This window comes from Rutilus rutilus (genome assembly GCF_951802725.1).
Source record: "Rutilus rutilus genome assembly, chromosome: 20".
NCBI classification, from domain to species: Eukaryota; Metazoa; Chordata; class Actinopteri; order Cypriniformes; family Leuciscidae; genus Rutilus; species Rutilus rutilus.
The window spans coordinates 15,941,139-15,965,883 of NC_140225.1; the positions used below are offsets into that span (position 1 = coordinate 15,941,139).

General features: G+C 39.2%; 1 protein-coding gene across 1 annotated transcript in view; it reads left to right on the plus strand.

Annotated features, from left to right (window-relative positions):
- The window catches only part of tacc2 (transforming, acidic coiled-coil containing protein 2), a 62,782-nt gene that overhangs the window by 25,136 nt on the left and 12,901 nt on the right, over positions 1-24,745 (plus strand). Inside the window, exons 8-16 of the mRNA XM_084391969.1 lie at positions 328-585; positions 16,699-16,826; positions 17,641-19,060; positions 20,834-20,894; positions 21,000-21,255; positions 22,235-22,284; positions 22,423-22,532; positions 23,451-23,601; positions 24,185-24,319. Coding sequence (XP_084248095.1) covers positions 328-585; positions 16,699-16,826; positions 17,641-19,060; positions 20,834-20,894; positions 21,000-21,255; positions 22,235-22,284; positions 22,423-22,532; positions 23,451-23,601; positions 24,185-24,319 — 2,569 coding nt within the window. The remainder of the gene's footprint in view (positions 1-327; positions 586-16,698; positions 16,827-17,640; positions 19,061-20,833; positions 20,895-20,999; positions 21,256-22,234; positions 22,285-22,422; positions 22,533-23,450; positions 23,602-24,184; positions 24,320-24,745) is intronic.

Consider the following 24,745-nt stretch of genomic DNA (forward strand, 5'->3'; position numbering starts at 1 on the left):
TATTATTTATTTTTTGTTGTTTGAATTTTGTTACATTTTGGGAGTCATTGTTTAAAAATTATGACACATTAATAACAATATATAATAATAATAATTATATATATATATATATATATATATATATATATATATATATATAATTATTATTATATTTTATATATGTATATATATATGTGTGTGTATATATATGTGTATGTATGTGTGTGTGATGTGAGATCAGATTATTATTGCTGCTATTATACTATAATAATGGTTTTTACATGAACCATTTTATAGGTGACACTGCTTCTCTCCTTACCCTGCCCTGTGTGCGTGTGTGTTGTTCAGGCCCCCTCTGATAAAAGCTACTGAGAGGAGTGAGCCTGTCGCCTCTCCCTCATCACCCCCACCACAGCACAGCCTTGCTCCTGCCCTCCCTGCCCACCTGCTGCAGGACACAGTCGAGTTCCCCACACCACCCCCTACCCCTCCGGACAGGGCTGCCCCTGAGCCTCAGTCCCTTCCTCCAGCTACTTCTGATCTACCTGAGACTCCCCCACTGCCTCCTCAAATCCAACAGCTCCAGCACTCTGAACCCTCAGCAAGGTAGGATATAATCATTTACCCAGTGTGCTGTTTAACTGTATACTTTTCTTCTTTAAAAAGATTGTTAGAATGCCACAATTTCAGAGATGATGTTTCACTCAAATTCAGTTTCTATTATTTTTGCTTCGTGTTTATTGTAAAGTACCTTCATGGTTTGAGACAATGAGGACAAATGTTTTTACCAGTTACAGTATTCCCTTCCTGTTTGGGCATGACTATTCACGTGTGGTGAGAAGTTATGAACATTGATTTAGATTCATCTGACTTTTAAGATCAGTAACATCACTTTACGTCTAGAGGACTTTGTTGATTGTGCTGATAATAATAGCAGTGATGATCCTGAGGGATTTGTGCCACACACGGGATGTACAGTATGTACAGTACTGTACACTGAGTAGTACCTCGCACTGCGTTTCCGCTGTGTCTGTATTCATTTTATGTAGCACCTAGAAAGGAATTTACCATAAAGACTATTGGCACCAGGCTTTGTATGCATCTTCACTGCACTGTCAATGCAGAATACAGTGGTTTCAAAAACGATTTGGACACCTTAGTCACAACTAAATTGTATTGAAGTTATTACATTAGTAAACAAAATGTAAAACCAAGTGGCTTCTACAAGCAAATGGTTCTAGACCTTAGGACTAAATTCACTTGTAGACATATTTACTGTTAACCAACTGCCCTCAAGGTGATTTTTAGTGGATGAAGTCACTTCCCCTCAAGTTTACACAGATGTCTTAGCAAAGTAAATACAGGTGTAGTTCAGCACATATGATACATGGATAAGTTCCACTAACATTTGAAAGCCAGAAAGTGTTCAAATACTAGTAGACAATTTTCGAAGAACTAGCTTTAAAATCATAAGATCCCATCGTCACTTCGGAGCGTCTCCAAAGCCACGCCTCCTCCAAAACACATGAACGCGTATAGCAGGGAGCAAACAAAAGCATCACAAGAGACTGTGTTAAACTACCTCATGTCTCACGCACATAACATTACAGTAATAATGAACAAAAAACAACTTAGAGCAGTGACTTGTACCACCTGACTGCTGCAGATTCATTTCGCCGTTGATAGTATTGGGTTTCCATCTCTTCCAAATTGTGTCGTGAACGCAGCATAAGCTTGTTGTTTTTGTTCAGGAGGAACTGTAAAAGGTGACTGTTTTGGTTGCGGTGCTCAGTATGTCTGACTCTGAATAGCATGTAACGCACTGATGACGTGTGATGTCTGCTTGAGCAGGGTGTGCGGAGGTATGGAAATAGATATGTTGACATGCAGGTAGGACATTGTATCGTTGCATTTGGACCGAATTCATTGACTGGACATACATTTTATGGTCTTACGCCTTCCACAGACGATATATATACACATATAAATACATTTTGACCACTTAATTTAGTGATTGCAATCAGGATGTGAAGAGACTTTCAACCAGCATAACAAAAAATGTTTCTGGATAAATCACCTCTCCGGTCTTTAATTTTGAAGAGAATATCTATTATTTTAGTACCTAAAACAATTATTTAAAACTGAAATGTTTTGCTTATTTGCCATATTTTTATTTTGTTATCTAATGCAATGACATTCATAAAATGTACAGCTTGGCTTAAGTGTCCAAATATGCCATAATTTCATTCTAACATATGCATAAAAATCTGTGGCTTTAAGATACAGTTGTTGCAATTAAGTGCTTTGCTACTATTGTAGGTGACTCATTTCCATTTGTGTACATTGTTGTTTATACATCTATCAGAAACTATGCAGTGTTTGGATAAAGAGCAGGATGACTCAGCCACGTTGACAGGCGATGAGCTCAGCTTGCATTTCTTTTATCAGACAGCAGAGGGCGATCATGTATGTGCATTTGTTTCTTTCTGAACTGGACCTGAGCTCTGCTGCCCACTGCAGCACAGTTTGAAAAACACACATCAGAACAGGCATATAGCTTGCAGTTTTGATATAAACTGTTCTACACTGTAACTATGGCAAATGTACACCTTTGTGTACCTATCTACCCATAAAGGAAACAGAATACACATTACTACTAACATGCACCCTTTAGCGATATATAAGGCACAGAGGTGGACCTTCGAGTGGCAAGCTATTGTATCAATATTTGTATATAACATTTTTTACAGTGTACAGTTCGATCAAATGAGCTGTCTAATTCACACTTGACCCCTGTTAAATCAAACGGTTAAAATAAAACAGATCTATATTATATAAAGAGAGTGTAAATATGCACAAAGAACCTGGTTTTCACACTTCTCCGCACTGAGAACCAGATCTTAAAATCATATGTGTAAAAACTAAAAGCAGCATTTGCATAATGAGATTTCTTTCAGAAGTCCCCCACCAATCCGGCCTGATGTCCTGAGGCGCCAGCTTGATGCATCTCAACATAAAACTTCCATTAGGGGAATTAAACTGCTACCAAGGGCATTCCTCCTTTATCTTTTTAGCCTTTTCTCTTTCTATCTCTTTGGAATGTCATTTGTAGTATCTAGGCTATGATTTAGTGATGAGTTTCCTGTATTTAAACACACAGTAGTTCTGGTTTGTAAGGTAAACATTTACACATTTGTCATGGCAAAATGTAGCTCAATATATCACGCTCAATATAGTTCAATATATCAAGCTTAATATATTCAATATATCACACTGGTGGCAGATTTAAGGGTTTGAGAGTCATAGCAAATATGAATATTTTTCCCAGACCAAAAATGATTCACTGAATTTGCTCTCTTTACTCCTGTACTATACTTCATGCTATAAATAAGTTCAATCTAGACACTAAAAGCCCATGTTATGAATCTTAAAAAAAAAAACCTGCCTTTGCAATATCTCTCAGTGGCTGCACCACTTAAAAATTTAATTTGCAATTTCCTGTGACTGAGCATAGGATGAACTTGTCAGTACACGCTACAGACTCTCTCTGTATGACAGCATTGCTGTAAATGTCTTTCATTGTAAAATAATGAGTAATTTAATGCCATTCTGTCTTCTAGCTGACAAGTCTTTAAAAAACCCTCTGCTGTTGCTGTAAAAAAACAAAAAAAAAACATCACTCTTGCTCTTGAAAATCAGAGTGAGAGAAAAGTAGCCCCTGGTTTCTGCTGAGATGAAAACAAATGCTGCAGATGCTGTTGAACACCTTCAAGCCATTTGCACCAGTTTGTTCGCTGGTGGAGGTTTCTGCTTTCTGTGATAATTTCATACGTTTTGGTAGTGGTTAGTCATGCAGTGGATTTAAAGAGAATGCGAGTGTGGCGAGTATTCCAGTTTTTTATGTGGGTTACAGGCATATGGTCACCATTTACCTTGTTACCTGTACCTAATATTTGTGTTTATTTTTAATATACTATTTTTTTTAATCAAGTTTTTCACATCAAATAATGCAGAAATACATTAAAATAAATAGATCTTAATGACTTTTGAATTGTATTTGTTACTATAATTTGTTGTTTGACACACTGTTGGACAGTCTTTCTTTAGAAAAATAAATGCTTTATTCACTCTTTAATCTCTTATTTTATAATATTTGTTTTATTTTTTGTACAGTTGATTTATTTCTTCCTTTTTTTCTTGGAGTCACTGCCCACCTTTTTCTTCTTTCTCTTTAGAAAAAAGGCCCCAAGCTCAGAGTTTCAGGTTCATCTTAATTTTGCTAATAATTCTTCAGGTTCATAATCATGTCGTATACAAACACAGGAGCACAACAAAGCTTCGGTTAACTTTGGGGCATGAAACCCTTCCCTCCTCCGTGTCCAGTCCTCAGGCTCTGTAAGTGAATGGGCAGATCTGTGCGAAAATCTCTTTGTTCTGCTTTCTCATGAGTGAACAATAGATTTGTAATCCTCATGTTTCAGATCCCCCCACCAATGTCCCAATTTCCCACAACTGCCGCTGTCTCATGCTGTAAATCAATATGGATTAGCTCGACCTGTATGAATTGCTGCTACTCCCCTTCAGGCTGATAAACTCTTTTCTCAGAGTTGTCTCTCATTTTCATGCCCATTGTCGTTTTCGTTCTCGTTTCATTTTACAGATCACACCAACAATCCCTTTCACAACATATCAATTGAATTTGTGAATGTATCTGTTTGATAACGTCAGGACTGATGGCTGCTTTCTGTCATTACCCGTTCCTTTTCTCAGAGCGGGGTCGGTAAATCATGACTTTGACCTGAGCAAATAGAAAGATCTGAAACCTTTGAGAGAGCAGTAGTAAATCAAGTCTTTTGTACATGCAGTTAATTCATGTTTTATGATTTTATTGGATGTTGCTATTAGATACATACTCTGTTGATTTTGTGATAGGCAAGTATTTTTTAATACGTTTCATTGACCCCATCAGAACCCATTTGACAGACATTTTCAAGCTTTCAAGCTTTAACCCTCACAAAGTAGAAATGCACTTTGTAGACATCTCATGGCATTAAAGAATATGTTGAATTCCTTGAATGTTTATGTACAGAAGTAATGTAACATTTTTAACGTGTGATGCATGTTATCATGCTGAAATTGTATTTATAATGTAATTATTTTTCATCAGATGATTAAAAATCACGAAGAATGAAACAAATACATCTGTATTAAAGGGATAGTTCTGCCAAAAATGAAATTTCTTTCATCAATTATGCTGTTCAAAACATGTATTACTTTCTTTCTTCTGTGGAACAGAAGAAGATGTCTTAAGAAATGCCACAGTGTTTTGTGACTGATACTTTGAAAGTCAATGGGCTCCAAAGTTGTTTGGACCCAACATTATTTTAAATATCTTCTTTTATGTTCCACAGAAGAAATAAAGTCATTCAGGTTTGGAAGACCCTAAAGAGACCCCTCAGGGTTAAGTTTCTGATCCAGTTAAGTTTCTTTAGAGAAATCTTCTTTGACAGGGGATGGATAGTAATGTGATTTAAGGTAATCACGAAATAATAGGAACACGGAGAAACGGAGAAAGGTGTTGCATAACAAAAGACAGGAGTGACCACATGCCTCTGTGTCTTTCTGTGTCTCATCGTGTGAAAAAGAGACCTGTGTATTTTGGGTTTGCGTGGGGTCGGCTATTGTTTGCGTTCGCTGTGCTGATCGGCCACAAGAGAGCTCAGATCGACAGGGAAAAGCTGCTCATCTTTTAAAGCACTCCGGTCCCTGGGGAGGTATAGCGAGAGAGAGAGAGAGAGAGAGAGAGAGAGAGTGAGTTAGAGTGGGAGGGGTTATGGAGAAAACCAGCAGCCACTTTGCCAAACGCCACAACAATCCAATGAGAAGACGGAGTTGCTAGAGAGCAGGAGCATCGCTTATACCTTCCGTTCTCTCTCGCTCACTCGTCTTCGCATCCTTACGAAGATCATCTCTACCCATAAGGCTTAGCAGTTCTGTTCTATTGTTGTCAAGGATACACCGAGAGATACAGCCTCCCCCTGATGCAATGTAGACAGGGACGGAGAAGGAGTCAGAGAGAGCGAAAGGAAGTGATGCTGAGGGCTGAGTGTGGGTCACCCGTATGCCCCTGATGCCATCTGCTCCGGCTCTACTGCAGCGAAGAAGCGCGAGTCTGACGCCAGCCCAAGGGCCCTCAGGACGAGAGACGTGGAGGAACAGGAGGCGCAGGTTGGGGGGAGGAGGAGGAGACGGGTGCCAGTGGAGATCATATAGCAGAGGATGGGAGCAGTGGAGTCCGCTGAGAACGGACAGCCCCTCTGTCCATCTCAGGAGCGTCCCGAGAGCATGTGAGTAAGAACCAAAGGTGAAGAGAAGGGGGTTCTTGATGACCTCATTGTCGTCGCTGGTGTTGTTGTTGTTCTAGTACCTGGTTTGCTCACATGGTTCTGAGTCTCAGTTGAATGCATGTGAGTATTCTTTCAGCTTGTGAAAAGAGAAGAAAAATAACCATTCAGAAATATTTGTCAGAGAAGCGCCAATCACAAAGGAGGAGGGGATTGTTTTCGTGATGTCACAATAGGACATGATGTTTATTTACATTTGCCGTTTGATGGTGGTAGTAAGGCTCTGATGTATGTGTTTCTACATATTGATGCGTGCGTTCCAGTCTGGCGGGCTTTGCAGACGTCTGGATGGGGGAGTAATGGCTGTATTTAATAAGGGAGAGATGTGTGTTTTTGTGGGGGATGGAGGCTAATGCTGCAGCACCGAGAGAACGAGAGAGATGGTGCTGAAATAGAACACTGAAATGTGTTGGAGAAAAGGGGGTGGGGAAAGAGAGAGAGAGCGAGAGAGATAGGGAGAGAGAGAGAGAGAGGGGGGCTATTTATGTTGTAGACATTCAGAAGAGCAGAATGACAGTGACCATGAAAAATATGCAATTTTGTGTCGGTGGAGCGGGGTTCTATACCTCTGTTGGTTTGTGGTAAAAGCCTGCTGTAAATCTAGGAATAATACACCCAAAAATTAACATTCTGTCATCGTTTACAAAAACACATTTTGTGGAACGTAATACAAGATTAAGATTTAGATTAGATTTAGTAGAGTGTCCAAGCTGCTCTTTTCCATAAAATGAAAGTAAATGTTGACCACAGCTGTCAAACAAGTTTTTCAAGGCCAAATAATTACTTAAATTTCAGTCTGCCTACATAAAGCCTTCGTTTCGCTTTCGACTTTAAAAAAAATGATATGGACTATAGTGTTATGATGCTTTTATTGTGCTTTTTCAGTCCTTTTTGTAGCTTGACAGCCTCTGGTCCCCATCCACTTTTATTGTACGGAAAAGAGTTCAGGTATTCTGTTCATTTTGTGTCCCAAAGAAGAAATTACATAAGGTTTATAACAACATTAGGGTGAGTAAATTGTGAGACAAATTTAATTTGTAAAGCAAACTACTCCTTTAAAAGTGTATATAAACCAAATGTGTCTTTGTTTATAAAGCATATTGTTATAAGACATTATACTACATTTTATCCTCATCCCTTTGGCCACAATGGTTATTTTATTGTTGAAACTGACCTTTGTGCAAAAAAAAAAAGCCTGGAATTTGTTGCTCTAGGCAACACAGCTGGGGATGATGAGAAAGTTTGAACCTGCTCTGATGTCTGTGCTGTGAGTACAAGTATTGTAGCACCTACAGTGCTGCTCATTCAGCCATGACTAACAGATTTTAGCGTTTAAAGTTGCTTATGCAACCCCCTTTTGAGAATTCTTACATAACAGTACCTGCATAGTTTATATGGGAGTTTGAACCTCAACTCTAAAAGCTTTATATTAGATTTATCATTTCATTCACTTACCAGTAGCTCATCAGGACAGAGTGCAATCTGATGGAAAAACAAGCATGAGTTTGAAGGTCATTTATAAAATCTTACATTCATAATTGGAAATGTATATAGTATATTATTATTATTATTTATATATTAAAAACAATAAAACTGGATATAAATAATAAATCTGAAAGTTTAGTGCTTATTATACACTAGAGTCAAATGTTTTACAGTTAAAATGGTTTTGAAATAAGGGTTTTGTGCTGACCAAGGCTGCATTTATAATACAGTATACTGCGTAGTATATACAGTAGTATATACAATTTAAAAACTGTTTTCTATTTTTATTATTTCAATTGTTGTAATATAAATATTGTAAGTAATATTCCTGTGATGCAAAGCTGAATTTTCAGCAGTCACACTGAAGCCATACCATGAGCACTGACATTAAGTTCTCCTGGGAAACATGTAGACTGCAGGAGATTTCATGCACTGCTAAGCATTCAACTCTGTGAAGGTTGAAACCATGTGACCTGCACTTTCTTTCACGAACAGGATAAAAGCTCAAGTAGCTTGCTTTAACTTTTCTATGCACAACTGTTTGACTGGCACACACTGTACCTGTTTGGGCATGTAATGTACTATTGGCCAACCACCTCTTCTGGGACTTCCTAGTTATCTGGAGTGTGCTGTTGTGTAAGGATCATTTTGTCATCCATGCAGTATCATGGCATGTTAAAATAGGGCTGTCACAGGGGCATCCGGCGATCATGTATCCTTCTCTTCCAACAGTATGTGATATCACCATGTGTCCATTAGAAATTCACCCTGTAATTTGATGGCCTAGTGTCAAAATGAGCAACATGTGGTGATTCAGCTTTGAGACGTCCCATTTGGTGATGCATGTGACCAGTACTATCTCTCCCTGTATCTCACCACTGAAATAAGCTTAGTGCTGCTGGAGATCTAGCACACATAAAATATTGAGAATATGCCTGAATTATTTGATAGTTCTGGTGGTGAAAGCTGGTACATCGCTGCATCCCACTGAGGAACCTTGGTCCTGTAGTTTTTATGAACTGTTTCATGGTACTGCACGATCTCTGACTTGAAATATGAATCATAATTAATATCTAATATAGCCTAGTCTTTGTTAGCATGATTTAAAGGGATAGTTTACCCAAAAATGAAAATTGTCATCATTTACTCTCCCTCAAGTTGTTCAAAACCTGAATGAAATTCTTTCTTCTGCTAAACACAATGGAACTATGGAATATGGAAGTCAATGGGGCCCATCAACTGTTTGGTACCCATATTCTTTAGAATATCTTCTTTTGTGTTAAGAAGAAAGAAAGAAATTCATATAGGTTTGAAACAACATGAGTGTGAGTAAATTATGACATAATTTTCATTTATGGGTACCTTTAAGCATCATATCTCATTTGGAACTTAATCAATGATTTATCAAGACTGAGAGAGTAACTGAAAATTGAGCTGCCAGGGATTATGACTCTAATGCCTGTATTATATCGCTATGATTAAACTGCTTAATCAGTTCATATAGAAATGAATAAAGTTTTGAATCAATTCTAGGTGTTAAACTGCCAAAGAAAGGAGTGATCTACTCATAAAACACTGTGATAGCCATTGGTAATGCATGTAAAGTACTCTGTCCATCACTGTGTATTATATGAAATGTTTGGTTGGCCCTCACTTAACACAAGAAGGCTCAATCATCAATAGCTGGACACACTCCTTCATATTTAACTACACTCTTAACACCTAGTAGATCTGAATACAATCTAAGATCAAGTAGATACATACTGTATGATGTTCCACAAACTAAAGTTTGGCAGAGTTTGGCAAAACTGCTTTTAGTTACAGTGGTCCAAGTTCATGGAATGAGTTGCAAAATTAGCTAAAATTGCAGGTTTTTATTTCACATACTGAATTCAAGTCCTACCTAAATCAAAATTATCAACATGTTTGCGATTGTTTAAAAATGTGATTTTCTATTTTTATTTTTAATATTCATGTGCATCCCTGTCTGTTTGTTGTTGTCTGTTAAAGTGTATCCTCTACAGGTGCTGGTCATAAAATTAGAATATCATCAAAAAGTTGATTTATTTCAAGAATTCAACTTAACAGGTGAAACTAATATATTATATAGACTCATTACATGCAAAGTAAGATATTTCAAGCCTTTATTTGTTATAATTTTGATGATTATGGCTTACAGCTTATGAAACCCACAAAATCAAAATCCCAGAAAATTAGAATATTACATGAAATCACACAGTAATTATACAGTAATACCATGGTCATTGAACCAGGTTTTGGTTCTTTTGGCAGTGTGGGCAGGTGCAAATCCTGCTGGAAAAATGAAGGAAGCATGAAGTGCTCTGAAAATGTCCTGGTAGACATGTCCTGGATTTATTCTTGAAATAAATCAACTTTTTGATGATATTCTAATTTTATGACCAGCACCTGTATGTGCTGCCTTCTTGGCCAGGGCTCACGTGTAAAAGAGATTGTAATCTCAATGTGATTTTTTTTCCCCTGGTAAAATAAAATAAAATAATTGTGAGATATATAGATATACATTCCTGACTTTGAAAGAAAATATATTGAAGTTTACTGAAGGGACTTCTAAGGGTTGGAAACAGGGCCTATGTTCAGGATAGCATGTATACACCAGCACACAGTGACAGTGTGCTAGTATTCTATCTGGAGCACAGCCAGTCTCGCTCTCCCTCTATTACTGTTTCATTTGTCTCCCTCTTTTGGTCAACCTGTGTCATTACCTCAATCTTTAGTACATGTTGTACCCTCTGGTATAAAAATGAGCTCATCACAACCTTTTTTAACCAGTTGCCTAGGTATTTTCATTTCTTCCCAAGATCATTTTAATTATGGTCACATTTATAATGTGGATTTTAGATGCAAATTGTATGATTTAATGCGTGGCCGTTAGTGGTGTGTTAATATCTTTTAGCAGTTGTGTCTATAGAGCAATTTCTTGGTCACTCTCCTCTGTCACACTATAGCTGTCCTTTCGTTCAGGTTTGCTTTGTTTGAACAGCATTGTGGGTTGTCGTCCTCACAGCAGTGTCTGTTGCTGAACCCAGCAGTGCTGTTCTGTGCCAGACAAGCCTGACTGTCTCCAAGCAGACGAACTCACTCAATGAAATGACTTGCCTCTTCTGTCTCCTTTAGCTTTTCATATTATATTCAAACCTATAATGGTTATTGCAGATGTTTACCTGTTTAGTAGATATTTGGTCCTGAAGATTTGCAGATTTTGATTATTTTAACTTACTGTATTTACTGTACTCCTGAGTGGCTTTAATAAAAATGTTCAACAACTCTCTCTCTCTCTCTCTCTCTCTCTCTCTCTCTCTCTCTCTATATATATATATATATATATATATATATATATACACACACTGTATGTATTAATACTGTGTGTGTATATGTATATATGTGTATTTATTCATTTTTTCCCCCATCATCTAGAGGAGAGTTTCAAACCCTTTTTTTAAAAGCCACTAGAGGAACATAAGCTTGATGATACAGTGCTCCATATAATTCCCCCCAGCAGACGTTTCAGAAATAAATCAGTGTTTTATTTTCCCATAGCAGGAAATAAATGGATTGTATGTGCTCTAATAGACTTCCTGTGCATGTGTGGATCTATGCGAAAGAGAAGGAAATTTGAGGCTTTGTCCAGGATTCCATTTTATGGAAGTTGCCACCAGTGTGTGCGTTGTCTAGCACATGGGAGCATATGTCTAGAGAGCACCGTCACCATGGCAACAGTGTGCTTGCCAGATATGTCTTGTGGAAACGTCCCTACATGGGCTGAAATGCTCATTAACTGATAATTATCTCATCGAATGTCATTAACACACTGAAAGCTGCAAAATTAGACAGGAAGACTTTTAAAATGCACTCCATCTATCTTTGAATGATATTGAATGTAATATTAATGATATTATCTTTGAATACAAATCTATATTATAATCTAAACTTTACATTGCAACACTTAGAGCATTACACATTGCAATCATTTTGGGTTTGATCTGTACTTAGAGATGAATATTAAAGGGGTCCTAATATGCCCTTTTACGAAGTCTTGATTTTGTTTTTGGGGTGTACTAGCTTATGTTTTCATGCTTGATTGTTTAAAAAAAATATGTTTTCACATATTTTACATTATTACTGCACCTCTCTCCCCAGTCTGGCCCGAACGTGCCGTTTATTTCCTGTTTCGATGAAGCCCCTCCTTCCGAAATATGAAATGTGCTGTGATTGGTTAGCTGGCCCAGTGTGTTGTGATTGGCAGCGCTTAGCGCGTGTTCGGGAAATGTCACTCTCCTTACTATAACTGCATGCTCTACTCAGATGTAAATACTAAGGATGGTGTCAATTTCAAACCAATTCAAGCCTGATTCAGACTTAAGAATGTTAACAGACAAGAGGATTGTCATGCACGGACTTTGCAAGCACGGATTTCACAGGACGTTTCAGAGTGGTATTTTTTTTTTATTGTAATTTTCTTATACATTTTAGATACAATGTTATACACCGTTTAATTATAATACTTGTCGGAAAACTATAAACAGTAATCGATCACAAAACCGTGGTTAATTTTCCTAAGGGGCAGTGAAGAGTCTTTCAAAAGCGAGAGCTTACAAAAGCTACAGTAAACACTATATCAATACTGTAATATTAGTTAGCAGGCTAGCGGAGGCAAAGCTTTGCCCTTCGTTTACATCATAGCTAACATAGTAACAACATAAAACTTATCATTGGAACTGTTAATAGAAAGCGCAACTAGAAATAATAAGACATACTTATAAGTTGTGATGTGAGAACTGCTCCATTTCAAGAGAAGCTTTTGTGCGTAGCCTGCATTGTGGTTCTGGAAGCGTAAAATGTGTAGCACACAAATAAATGTGGGGGTTTTAATGTTCAGGAACAGTGTTTAAAATTGAAATGAAGTTCATCAGCCTTAGGAAGGTCAAACAAATGAGTTTTGGAAACGGGGTGGAAAAAAACAGTCTCTCTTTGACCAGGGGTTCCCAAACTTTTTAGCCCGCGACCCCCATGATAAATGCGCTGCTGCCCCGCGACCCCCCCCCCCCCCCTTCACCAGCCAAGCATATTTTTTACCCAAATTTTTTTTTCACATATACATTCATTTCAGTACTTTTAATTGAGATAATAAGGTAGGCCTATTATGTGGAATACAAATATAAAAAAAAATGTCCAGAGTAAAATTTGAAATGTATAATAAAACAATCAACAAACAAAAAAAATCTATATTGATCAAAATGTGAGAATATGAAATATTACTATCATTGGGGTGAAATACAAATTTATTTTTTTTTTTGTCAGTTTTGTTACCTGACTCGTACGGAAGGGAAGGCAGAACGTACTCGGTTACGTAACCTCGGTTCCCTGAGAGATAAGGGAACGAGTATTGCGTTGCAAACGCTATGGGAAAACTCCTTTTCTCGAGAAAAGAACGGCCATGGTGTGTAAATCAGAAGCAGCCTGGCCGGCGGCGGAGTATGCACGATCCGCGAGTGCTGAAGACGTTCTGCACGGCTTTGATGGGTGCGCAGGAGGACACAAATGGACGGCGACCGCTTCTTCCAGTGGCGGGAGCTTTTTCCTCAGCGCCGTCAACAGATAGAGCGTTAACTGTACGCACACACCGCCGCCGACTTGAGCTGCAAAGAAGCTTTGGCCGTCCTATCAAGGACGCTTGTCAAAAAGTACGGGGAAGCTTGACGCCTGGCCGCTCTGAATAGTGAGTGCGCGCGCGCGGCCGGACTCTCGCTCTCCCTCTCTCTCGCGCTCTTTCTCTGCTCGTCAGAGGCAGAAGAGCGCGTGCGCGCTGAAATTTTCATATTTTTGGTATGAACATTCACCTGCCTAGCCTGGGTTTCCCCATACTGCCTTGCTCAGCGCGATTCTATTCACGCTGCTATGGCAGTCTGGACACCATGGGACAATTTTTCCCCTGAAAAAGGGAACCAATCACAGAACGGGGAGGGAGCAGCAAGATGATGACGACACCGAAGCAGTTTGTTTATCAGACTCGACGTTACCTTCTACCCTCATGTTTATCTTGCACAAACTGTAATATTCGCTAAACGCCATCGTGTACAAATAAATCTTTGACCCATCGTCTTTTTCCTCGTCGAATTTCTCTCACTCTACATACGTCATCTGGTATAATTGAAGCGATTGGCTATGAGCTACATACAGGCGCATTTGATAGACATTCATAGCGCCCAATAAACGGCTCTGGGCATTCGTAAACCACGCCTCAAATACGAGAAAATGCGCACGTAGTTCCCAGACCAAGTCTCAATGAGACTTGGTCTGACGTTAGCCAGGCTATCACCTGCCAGTGTGGCGTATATCCTTTTGAGATTTACTCGCCAAACAGAAAATCTACCCGGTGTGATCGTACGTGCGAAAGGGTTAAATTAATTGCAACAAAAATATATGGGACCTATATATTTTTTCCACTTTTTTTTTTTTTTTATAGAAATCATCTCGCGACCCCTGCGCCGGGGAACCACTGTCTTTGACGACAACACTGTCTTCTCTAATGCTGCTCAAACAGGCCTCGACCACTTTTTTTTGCGTATTCCGTGGTCGGAGGTTATGTAATGTTATGTAGTAACATTATGACTTCACAAGATCCGGAAAAAAACACGTTGTAGTCCAAATGAGTAGTTCGTTGTAGTTCTTGGATGTATGTTTGAGCATTAAATTATATGATCAGCATGTACGTGTCATCATCTTTTGTTGACATTGTGTTTGCTGATCAGGTCAGGGAAAGGGAATGAGTCCTTTACAGTCATTCTTCTGAGGTCATGAAGAGTCAATCTCTTATTTTGCTAATAAACTGCTGGATGCGTATCATTAGAATTTGGATCCAAATGTCACATTAGAGGGCATATGTGGTCTAATATTTTGCATGTGTTGTAATTTAAATTGACTGTGTAATTTAAAATGATTGTGAAGATGGACTGTGAAAATATGATTTGGCACCATGGAAGACCACTACCATTTTGAGATGCTCAAATGTGATTCATGTTTGTAAGTATGCATCTTGTCAGATGCAGATGCAATTACTCCTACTGAAAAGAAAGAAAATTCTCTAGGCTAGTTTATGCTGATTTGCTGCTGGTCTACATTGTCTTGCTGGTTAAGATCTCTGATTAGCATCCCATGGACCAGCATCCAAAACACGTGTTGGTCTTTTCAGCAGGGAATGGGTGTGTTCACTGCACTGAAGTAAAGGCGTCAATACATTCATCAGTGTTTGATGCAGCGAAACTGAGTGTATGACTGCAGCCGAAGTCTTTGCTGTGGATACTAATAATTAGTACAGACTTTTTTTTGCTCTCTCTGAGTGTCTATGACACTTTACAGTAACTACAGTAATTACAGAAGAGTAGGAGAGACTGACAGAATTTCAGCTCGGGTAGTTGAAAGAAAGAAACAGAAATTAGGAATAATGAAAAATGATCAGGATATAGTAAAAAGAAAAACTGTTTTTTTTTCTTTATACTACAGGAACCAGAGTGAGAAGTCTGCTTCTCTCCTAAACGTGGGGGAGGGAGAACATGTCTTAGGATCTTGAAAAGAGAGAGAGAGAGAGAGAGAGAGAGAGAGAGAGAGAGAGAGAAAGAGCGAGTCAGCCAGCCAGCCAAGTAGTGAGTCTGCAAGTGGCGAGTATCTGCAACGGGTTTCATTTGGATAAAGCCCACCTTCAGCAAGATACCGGAGAGAGAAAACATACGATATTTAAAAAAAAAAGGGAGGGAAGGGTAAAAGGGAGAAAGGAACATAGCACACAAAGCCATAGAACCGTGATGCGCCAGATTTTCGGAATCTGCATTAGGTATGAGGAACGTGTGAGAGTGACCGTGAGCCTGTGATCGGTGGCAGATATGGCAGTGAGCGCGTGGCAGGCTCTGTCTCCGCTGCAGTGGGCTCGCTGGGGCTGGGACACGCTGCTGGGAGGGACATCCGGAGAGGATGAGGCAGACCCAGCCCTAGGGCTCCTCCGGCGCCTCAGCTGGACCTCCAGACACGATTACATGATCCACGGCAGGCAGAGGTGAGCGTGGGGTAACAGCAGGGAGAGGACAGGGACTACTGCGGTGAGACTGGGTGGGGGTCTGCACATCTGTCTGAGGCTGCGCCTTTGTTGCCGTATTTGGACTATTGATTTATTTATACCGATGTGTTCACCTATGCCATCACATACTATGTCAGATTTGTATATTATACACTGATGCCAAGACCAAAAACGCTCACAAGCCGACATTTTGTTGCATCGACTAAATAAGCAATCATTAGTCTTTACTGAAATGGCAATAAAATGTGTTAATTTGAAAATAACACCTTCACTGTGATACTTAGTAGGTTAAAATCAAATAATGAGTGAATATAGTGAATGAGAGAGAAAATGGACACCATGGCTGAGTGTAATTTGTGAGCTACTGTTATTGGTCTCCAAGCTTCAGGTTCACATTTCCATCTGTAATAATCCACCAGGGCCTACTAGAACATATGCTGAGGCAGGCGTTTGTTTACAAGGTTTGGCACACAATGATTGATTGTTTAATACACTATAGGTGTATCAGAATGTATTTGATCCTGTAATGTAAGTGTAAGCTGTGATACGTTGCCTCGTAAATGAATGTTGCTTGTTTGCTGTATCAGTGCTGGATTGGATATGCAACTTCTTTGTATGGAAACAAAACAGACCTGATGTTTATACTTCAATGAGATTATTAAATCAACTCTTTAATTCAATATATTCAGACTCTCTTCTATCTCGTTGTCTCTTGTGTAGGAGCTCAGACTCAGACGGAGCGTTCGAAACCCCTGAGTCCACCACCCCTGTGAAGTCTGCTTCCCCACCACTGCCCCCAACTGAACACCCCTGCACCAGCTCAGAGGCATTGTCCCCAGAACACACAGGTACGTTTAAGATCTTCATTCCATCACAATTCACACTACAATGATCTCATGTCGAGTCAAATAGTTTTATTTGTTGTCTGAATAGCTTCAGCAGGGTTTACTAGGCATTGAAATGCTTAAGGCGAGGCTTAGATTGTAGGACATTAAAGATATAGTTTGTTTCTTGTTTTGAACAAATTTTGTATTTTTTTTATATAAATTAAAAAGGAAAGTATTAATTAGCAGAGAGTGTAGAGCAACATAATAAATGATTCTTAACTTGGAACCCAAGAAATGTTATGGAAAACACAGAAGATTATCTAAGTAACTATAGCTAGAAATATAAACTAGATCTAGAATATTTTATATGCTATTTTTTGGTGTCAGTTTGTGCTTTTTTGGAAACAAAGAGATGGAGGTCCAATTATAATTGTTATTCTATATTCATTACTTCAATTCAGTTTATTTATCCCAGTGTTTTCATGTTTTTCTTGCTCAGATGTATTTTCCCCCAAAAAATTTTAATCAAGAAACAAAATGCCTTTTTTACCGCCATTAATCTCTGACTTGGAGGACTGTAGTCTTTGTTACCAAGCACGGTGCTCGTACTCCCTCTAATGGAAATGCAGTGTATTGCTGTTGAAGGTATTTAAAAAAAAAAGAAGATAAAAAAAAGGAAAAACTAACAAGGAAACTTCTTTTGTATTCTATACTTCTGCATTCTTCAGCTCTTTAACTTAAAATAATATTATTACATCTGTGAGTACTATTCTGTGATGTGCTTCAAATCTATTTGTTAAAATCTATAGTAACATGTCATTCTCCATCTTCACAGCTTCCACTGCTGACATCTCTGCCAGTGAAGCTCAAGACCCAGTACTTCAACCTGCCAGTCGCTCTCAATCTACAGTCTTTGATGAGGACAAACCAATAGCTGCTAGCGGTGCCTACAACCTAGAGTACTTAATCGCTAATGACCCCTTGCCAGAGTCAAATTTTGGGTCTGGACCATCAAGCCGAGCGCCTCTCACCCGCTCTCTAAGCCTACAGTCTGGTGAGTTAGAGAGCCCAGGAGACAAATCCTCAGGAGGAACCTCCGACAAACCCATTCACCCACGAACAGAGTCCTTCAGCATAGGAACAGAGAGCGCTCCGGGAACCCTTCGTAGAGTGAAGAAGCCCCGTCCAGGTTCACTAAAGAAGAAGCCTCTTTCCAGGCAGAACTCAAACCCAGAGCGTTCCTCCCCTAAAACTGTGTCCTCTAGCAGTACACCAGAAGAGAAAAAGAGAGGGAAACCCCAACCCGAAAGCCCTTTGCAAACCCAAGAGAGGCCTAGTTCTTCTCCCAGCCCTAGTCCTAGTCCTGCTGGTACCCTACGGAGAAACAGAATAAAGTCTCGAGTTGAGAGTCCTCCACCTTTGGCTGAGGAGATCACTACCGCCTCAATATTAACTCAAATCCAGCCGGAGCTTCCTATTCCAGTACCAGAGGCTCCCACTGTCCCAGACGAGGAGTCTCCTATCCCTCCCAGTGCCTCCTACAAATGGGATCCGGACAACTTTGAGAACATTGACCCATTCTGTACAGGAGGCAGTAAAGTGGCAAACTCGCCGGTCTTAGGCAGGAAAGCTGACTTTACATTGGTTTCAGGGTCCCCTGTTGCTGTAGAGGAGCCCTGTGCCCCTTCCCCTGCTAAAGAGCAACCCTTAAACATTGAGGAACAACCAATCGCCAAGCGTCAGCCAGTCAGACTGGAGTTTGACTATTCAGAGGACAGTGGAGAGGCGTCACGCAGTGCTCCTCCTCCCAAAATCCTGGGCAAGAAACCAGGTGCCAAGATGCCCATCCGAAAGCCAAAACTGGGGATTAAGAAGGCCCCTCCTCCCCAGAAAGAACAGCTAGACAATTCACCTGTTCCAGCACTTTCAAATGACAATGATGATATCCCAATTCCCAAGGCGTCATATAACTTTGACCCCAGCAAGTGGGATGACCCTAACTTTAATCCATTTTCTTCAAGCAGTGGTGTCCCGAACTCTCCTCATCTGAATAAAGGATCCTACAGCTTTGATCCTGACTCCTTTGATGATTCAATTGATCCCTTCAAATCATCTAACAATATGGGGAACCCCCCAACGAAAGCTGCCTCTTTTGACCAGTCCAACAATGAGAATGAGAATGAGAATGATAACATTGAGTTAGAGGATCACAACCAGAACAAACCTGCCAAAAACAAAAAGAAGCCTCTTAAATCGTAAGTCTGCACTTATAATGAATCCATTTTCATTTCAAAGTAGGTCATAATGCGTGCCATTCATTCAGTGTAGACCAGTAAATTAGAGTAAATTTTCTTGTGTATATTTCTGAACGTGTGTATGTGAGTGGAGTAGGTGTTAGTACTTGTTGTTTGTCAGCCTCTGTCACATGTCTGTCTGTTGATCTCATGTATCACAGGAAGTCCAGCAATGTCTCTTCTCTGTGTTGTTTCGTGTAAGTAGAGAGATGTAGGAAAATCAACATCAGTAATAATATAGATTAACATAAAATGTCATTTTAACATGTTTTAACTCATGAGCTCACCATCAATTGTTTTAATCATTCATTTCGATACATATGACTGATTTCACATCATTCTTAGTCAGTCCTTCCTCTGCTCCATGCCTGATATTATCCAATGAGAACGTTGCCATCTAGTGGAACCCCCCAATAAGTGCAGTCGATTCCAGGAACATGGGCAGAGTACAAGTTCTGATGTGCACTTAATCTAGAAAACATTGTCTGATTTTGCTTACAATGTACACATGATCTGATTTGAGCTTTGTTGACTACACTTCTTCCGATGAATTAGATGTGAAGGTTGACATCTCTTAATCTATGAACGAATTCCTTATCCAGATAGAGACTCAATTCAGAGATTTTCCGTCCTTAGTAGTGGTTAACACACTGGTGGATAATAAACATTGCAGGTTTTATTACGTGTAAGTAGAAACGCGCTCTTGAGTGAGACATTCGTTTCTTGTGTAAGACCCCCTGCACACCCTGATTCATTAATGCTGCTATTTGAGAGCAGTTTTAAGTTTCAGATTAATTCATCTAATATATATTGCTCAGCTGCAGACTTTCCCTCCGTAGTTCTTACACAATTCAAGGTTGTTTTCAACTTTGTTTTTCAACACAGATGTCTTTTCAGATTTTACAGGAGGAGTTTCAACAATACTGCTGAAATTAAATATTTACATCACACTTACACAATGAAATGTGAACAAGGTCAACAAACAGCAACATAATAGGATCCGATATGAGTCTGTTATGTTGTTACATGTGTCATTTTCTTAGGCCATTGAGCAATTTATCAGGGGCAACAGGGATTAATATTATCTGTGAATGTGTTAAGGCAGAGTATCTATTTTTGTATATATTTCCTAATTCAAAAGCACACGGTTTTACTGCATAATCATCACGCTTCTGCAAGACATATTTCCGATTCATCACTAATAGCTGTATGTCTTCAGCTAATTTCCTGCCATGGTTCAATTTGTGAGTAGAAAAAAACATGGCATAAAAATTGCATTATAGTAAAAGAGAACGTTTACTGTTAAAAACACGATTAAAAATAAAAAATAAAAAAAAATAACTGCACAATATAACATTCATATACAACACTAATAGAAGAGTAAATCATGATGTAAGCGCTGAATAATCCATTTTATTGTGCACTGGTAAGATCTTAACTGATGAGATTTAATTCTTAATAATAAGCACCATCATTTACTGGTTGAATTACAGTATACTTGCATTGTCAAAAGGTTTTATAAAACATTTATGAGAACAACACAACAGGTATGTATTATTTAACTAAAACTTTTACTCAATAGAACGTTATCTGTACAGTATCTGTCAAAAAAAACTGCTGTGTATAATAAATAAGGTGGTTGGTGTGCACACAGTTTGGTTAAAAAATGTCTTTTATTCCAAATTGATATTTTAATAACTAACAACATAACTTCTGTCTTGTTTTTTTAAATAGTAGTACTTTCAGAGTGAAGAAGTCTCCAAAGAGGACTCAGATTACCGAGCCATCTACACAAGTAAGTTAAGACATGAGCGCACATTCACCTACAGGACACTCACACAGTCATACAGTCTGAAGATTATCTGTTTCTTTTTTTTGCTGTCACCTCATATCATAACAGTGTTGTCCTGTGTGTTCTCCACTCTCGCCCTCCACTTCACACACACATCATCACCTGCAGGAGCACTCGCCCGATGCCAATACTGACCCTTCACAAGATCACGCCACAGATGAGGAGAAACTGGCTTCCTCCACCAATCAGAAATGGACTAGACATGATGTAGAGGTGGAGCTGACCTCTGACCTCCAAGACTTCCCACAGCCAACAGACTTCACAGCTTTTGTCAACGAGAACAGTTTGCCTGAACCGAGTGATGGTGAGAGAGGGGAAGAGTCACTACTTTATTTCTAATCATGAGTCAAGGATTGTGTCCATGGTCCTACATTACTTTACATAGATATTTTTGAAGAGTAAGAATGAGACTGTCAGTACAGTACTGATTTCAAAACAATATCTGAGTAAATCTTACAAAACCAGTCAAGTTTGTTATTTTTTTAAAGATTTTATCAATTATAATATTGTTATTATATTTTATCAATTATATTAAGTTTATTATTATCAGTTATATTATGCTCAAAGTTTTTTTTGCGTAGTGACATCCCAATCACACACACACACACACACACACACACACACACACACACACACATAAACACACAGACACAGACAGTATATTTATAATGTGAATTATTAGAAAATTAATGCACAGCCGAGGTGGTAATGTGGCCACGACACAAAGCGTTTTATAATATAATAATTTTAAATACTTTTAATACAGTAATATTGCAGTAATTACAATTTAATAAGAATTAACGTTGAAAATGGATGCATTTTACTAATGAGAATTTGGTAGGAAATTTTTTTCAATTTCAAAAACAATGTCAAAATGCAAAATAATAAAAATGAAGATTTTTATTAAAATTTCTAAAGTATTTATTTTCTTTTGATTTTGGGGTAAAATGTTTTTGTGATATTCACCCATCAGATTATTTTCCACATGATCCAAGTTTGGCTGGAACCCCAAATGACCACACACTGACCCGTTTTATTATCCTTTGACCTACAGGGAACCATTTGGGCCCTGAGGCACTCTGCCTGAATATAACTGGGTCATTGGTACAGTAGCAGATTAATTATAGTGCCACTCTCATGTTGGTTCTGTCAGTCTGTTAACTGATGATCAACATAGAAAGAATATTCTTTGGAAGCCTTATATTATTTTCAATTCCTAATATAACCTTTATAAAACATTTAACCTGCTATATATCACTCATTTTTCGGTGTCTTCTCTGCAGTTACAGACTATGAGATTGAATACATGGAAAAGATTGGCTCCTCTGCACCTGTGAGTATCTACCTGACCTATAGATGTACTAAACTTAAGGCAGTTGCCAAAAAAACAAGTGTGTGTCACAAACACCAAACTAATGTTAGATTACAGACCTTTGTATTTATGTGAGTGCATATATGTATTTATTTACAGCCTCTCTCAGTGAAGAAACCATCACTTTATCTGAAACTGGACTCCGTGACAGACAGTCCAAAGAAGACCCCCAACATGCACGATTCAGAGCCCAACTCCCCCTGCACCGGGTAAACTAAACGCACACACGCGCACACACGCACACACACAGACACACACACACACACTTTGGGTTTTCATGTTTTATGGGGACATTCTATTGACATAATTATTTTTATACAATACAAAGTGTATATTCTATCCCTTAACATTTCTACCTACCATAAACCTACCAATCACAGAAAACTTTCTGCATTTTCAGAAAACAACACTTAGTATATAAGCTGATTTATAAGCTGTTTTCCTCATTGGGAGCAAAAAATGTAGCCTGACTATGTCAGACTTCGTACTTCCGCTCAATTTCAGTTCGCTTCTGTACTCAGTCTGAGATAGCGACCTATCTCCCCGTTTTCCTCCGGCCTCAGAACAGCCGGCCAATCAACGAACAGAGGGCGGGCTGAGAGCCGTGACGTAGACGCTGATTGTACCGTGGATGCGTAGATTTACTTCACATAATCTGCAAAAGTCGTTCACAGCCATGTTCACTCCGGTATTTCGCTCGATGGTTTTGTTTTCGCATCATACATGTGTTTACAGTGGAAGTTAGATGCGGCTGAGCCTGCGCATAACACACGTCATAACCAAACGTTATGTTGATTGGCTTACGGGTAACCAATGATTTTAAACTTCAGACAAGCGCCCCCCCCCCGCGAGAAAGAAAACGCTTTTCAATTATGCCCTTCCTACTCTGTCTACGAAGCAAAGCGAAGTAGCAGAGTGTGGTATTACCAGGCTACAAAAAATTTCCCCACAAAGAAAAGGATTTCGGACATTGCCATAACCAGGACCTTTGCACTTTCATATAGATGGCCTCAGAGCCATCATCCATAAACTAAGGGCCACAAAACTCAATTCTCATGGGGCGCGAACAATGCATCCTCTTTGACTGTATTTCATGTGTTTAATTGTATTGGTCTGACACTTTACAGGAGCTTTGAGGAGATGGAGGCTCAGATCTCGCAGGGGAAATCACCTGTGCTTCCACCTCGTGGCGCTCGTGACCCCATGGCCTCAGAGAAAAGCAGAAAGAGGGACAGTCAGTCTCAGAGTCGAACGCAGAGCAACGAGAGAGATGGAGTGGTAAGTGTAAACCAACCAAGCACTGAAAATAGAATCAGCACCTTCAGGAGTGTGTTTATTTCATTAGTTCAGACAATGTGTTTTCTTACAATCAAAAGGCATGTATTACACCACAAATGTGTGAGGATGAGTTTATTTTTATTTTGTTACTTTTCAGTCTTAAAGGGACAGTGCATCCTATATAAAGAAATAAACCAATTCTTACATTATTTACTCAACCTCGTTTCCAAACTCATTATTTTTTCAGTTGAACACAAAAGGAGACAATGTGAAGAATGTACACTGTCCTCTTTTCTATATAATAATTTGTTTTCCATTTAGTACAATAGTAAATAATGGCAGAACTTTTTATTTTTGTGTGAACTATCCCTTTAAGATAACATTATTTTGCTAAGCATGTAGCTTATTTTATTCAGGATCTCCCCACCGGAATCAGTACTGCAGATTGTTTATTCATAGGCTTCAAAAACCCATCATAGATGTGTTATGATGCACTAGGCTAACTACAAACTTGCACTGCCTCACTGACACCCAGGCACCTCCTACTCCTCTTGTCCCTCTTCTGCTCTCACTCCCAATGCAGTCCCCCATCCAGGGCCCCATGGACCCCTCAGATCTGCCCCTCTTAGACAGGCTGTCTGATTCACCCACCCCTCTCAGCTACCTGGAGCCTGATCTGGCAGAGACCAACCCCACTGCCTTCGCTCAAAAACTGCAGGTGTGTAGAGAGAAGCCTACCTGCCCACTACCTCTTCTTCCCCGGACCTTTGCTTCTATGTGTGTGTGTGAGTGTGTGTGTCTTCACTTTGTTTCACTGTGTTTGTTTGTCCCTCCAGTTTTTCATGTACCTTGTCTGCCCCTAGTGCTGGGGTCAGGAGTTGTTAAAGGAATAGTTCAACCAAAAATTCATTTTTATTCATCCTCATGTTGTTCCAAACCTGTATTACTTAGGCCCTGTTTACACCTGGTATTAAAATGCGTTTTGGTCGATCGGATCACAAGTGGAGGACGCTAAATACAGGTGTAAACGGGGTCTAAAACTTTTATAGCTTGTCCACTTTCGAACACTTCCAGAGGTACGTCGCATTCGGCACGGATTGCTTTCATAGAGTAAACGCTCATGTGGTCGAATGTGTTTGAATAG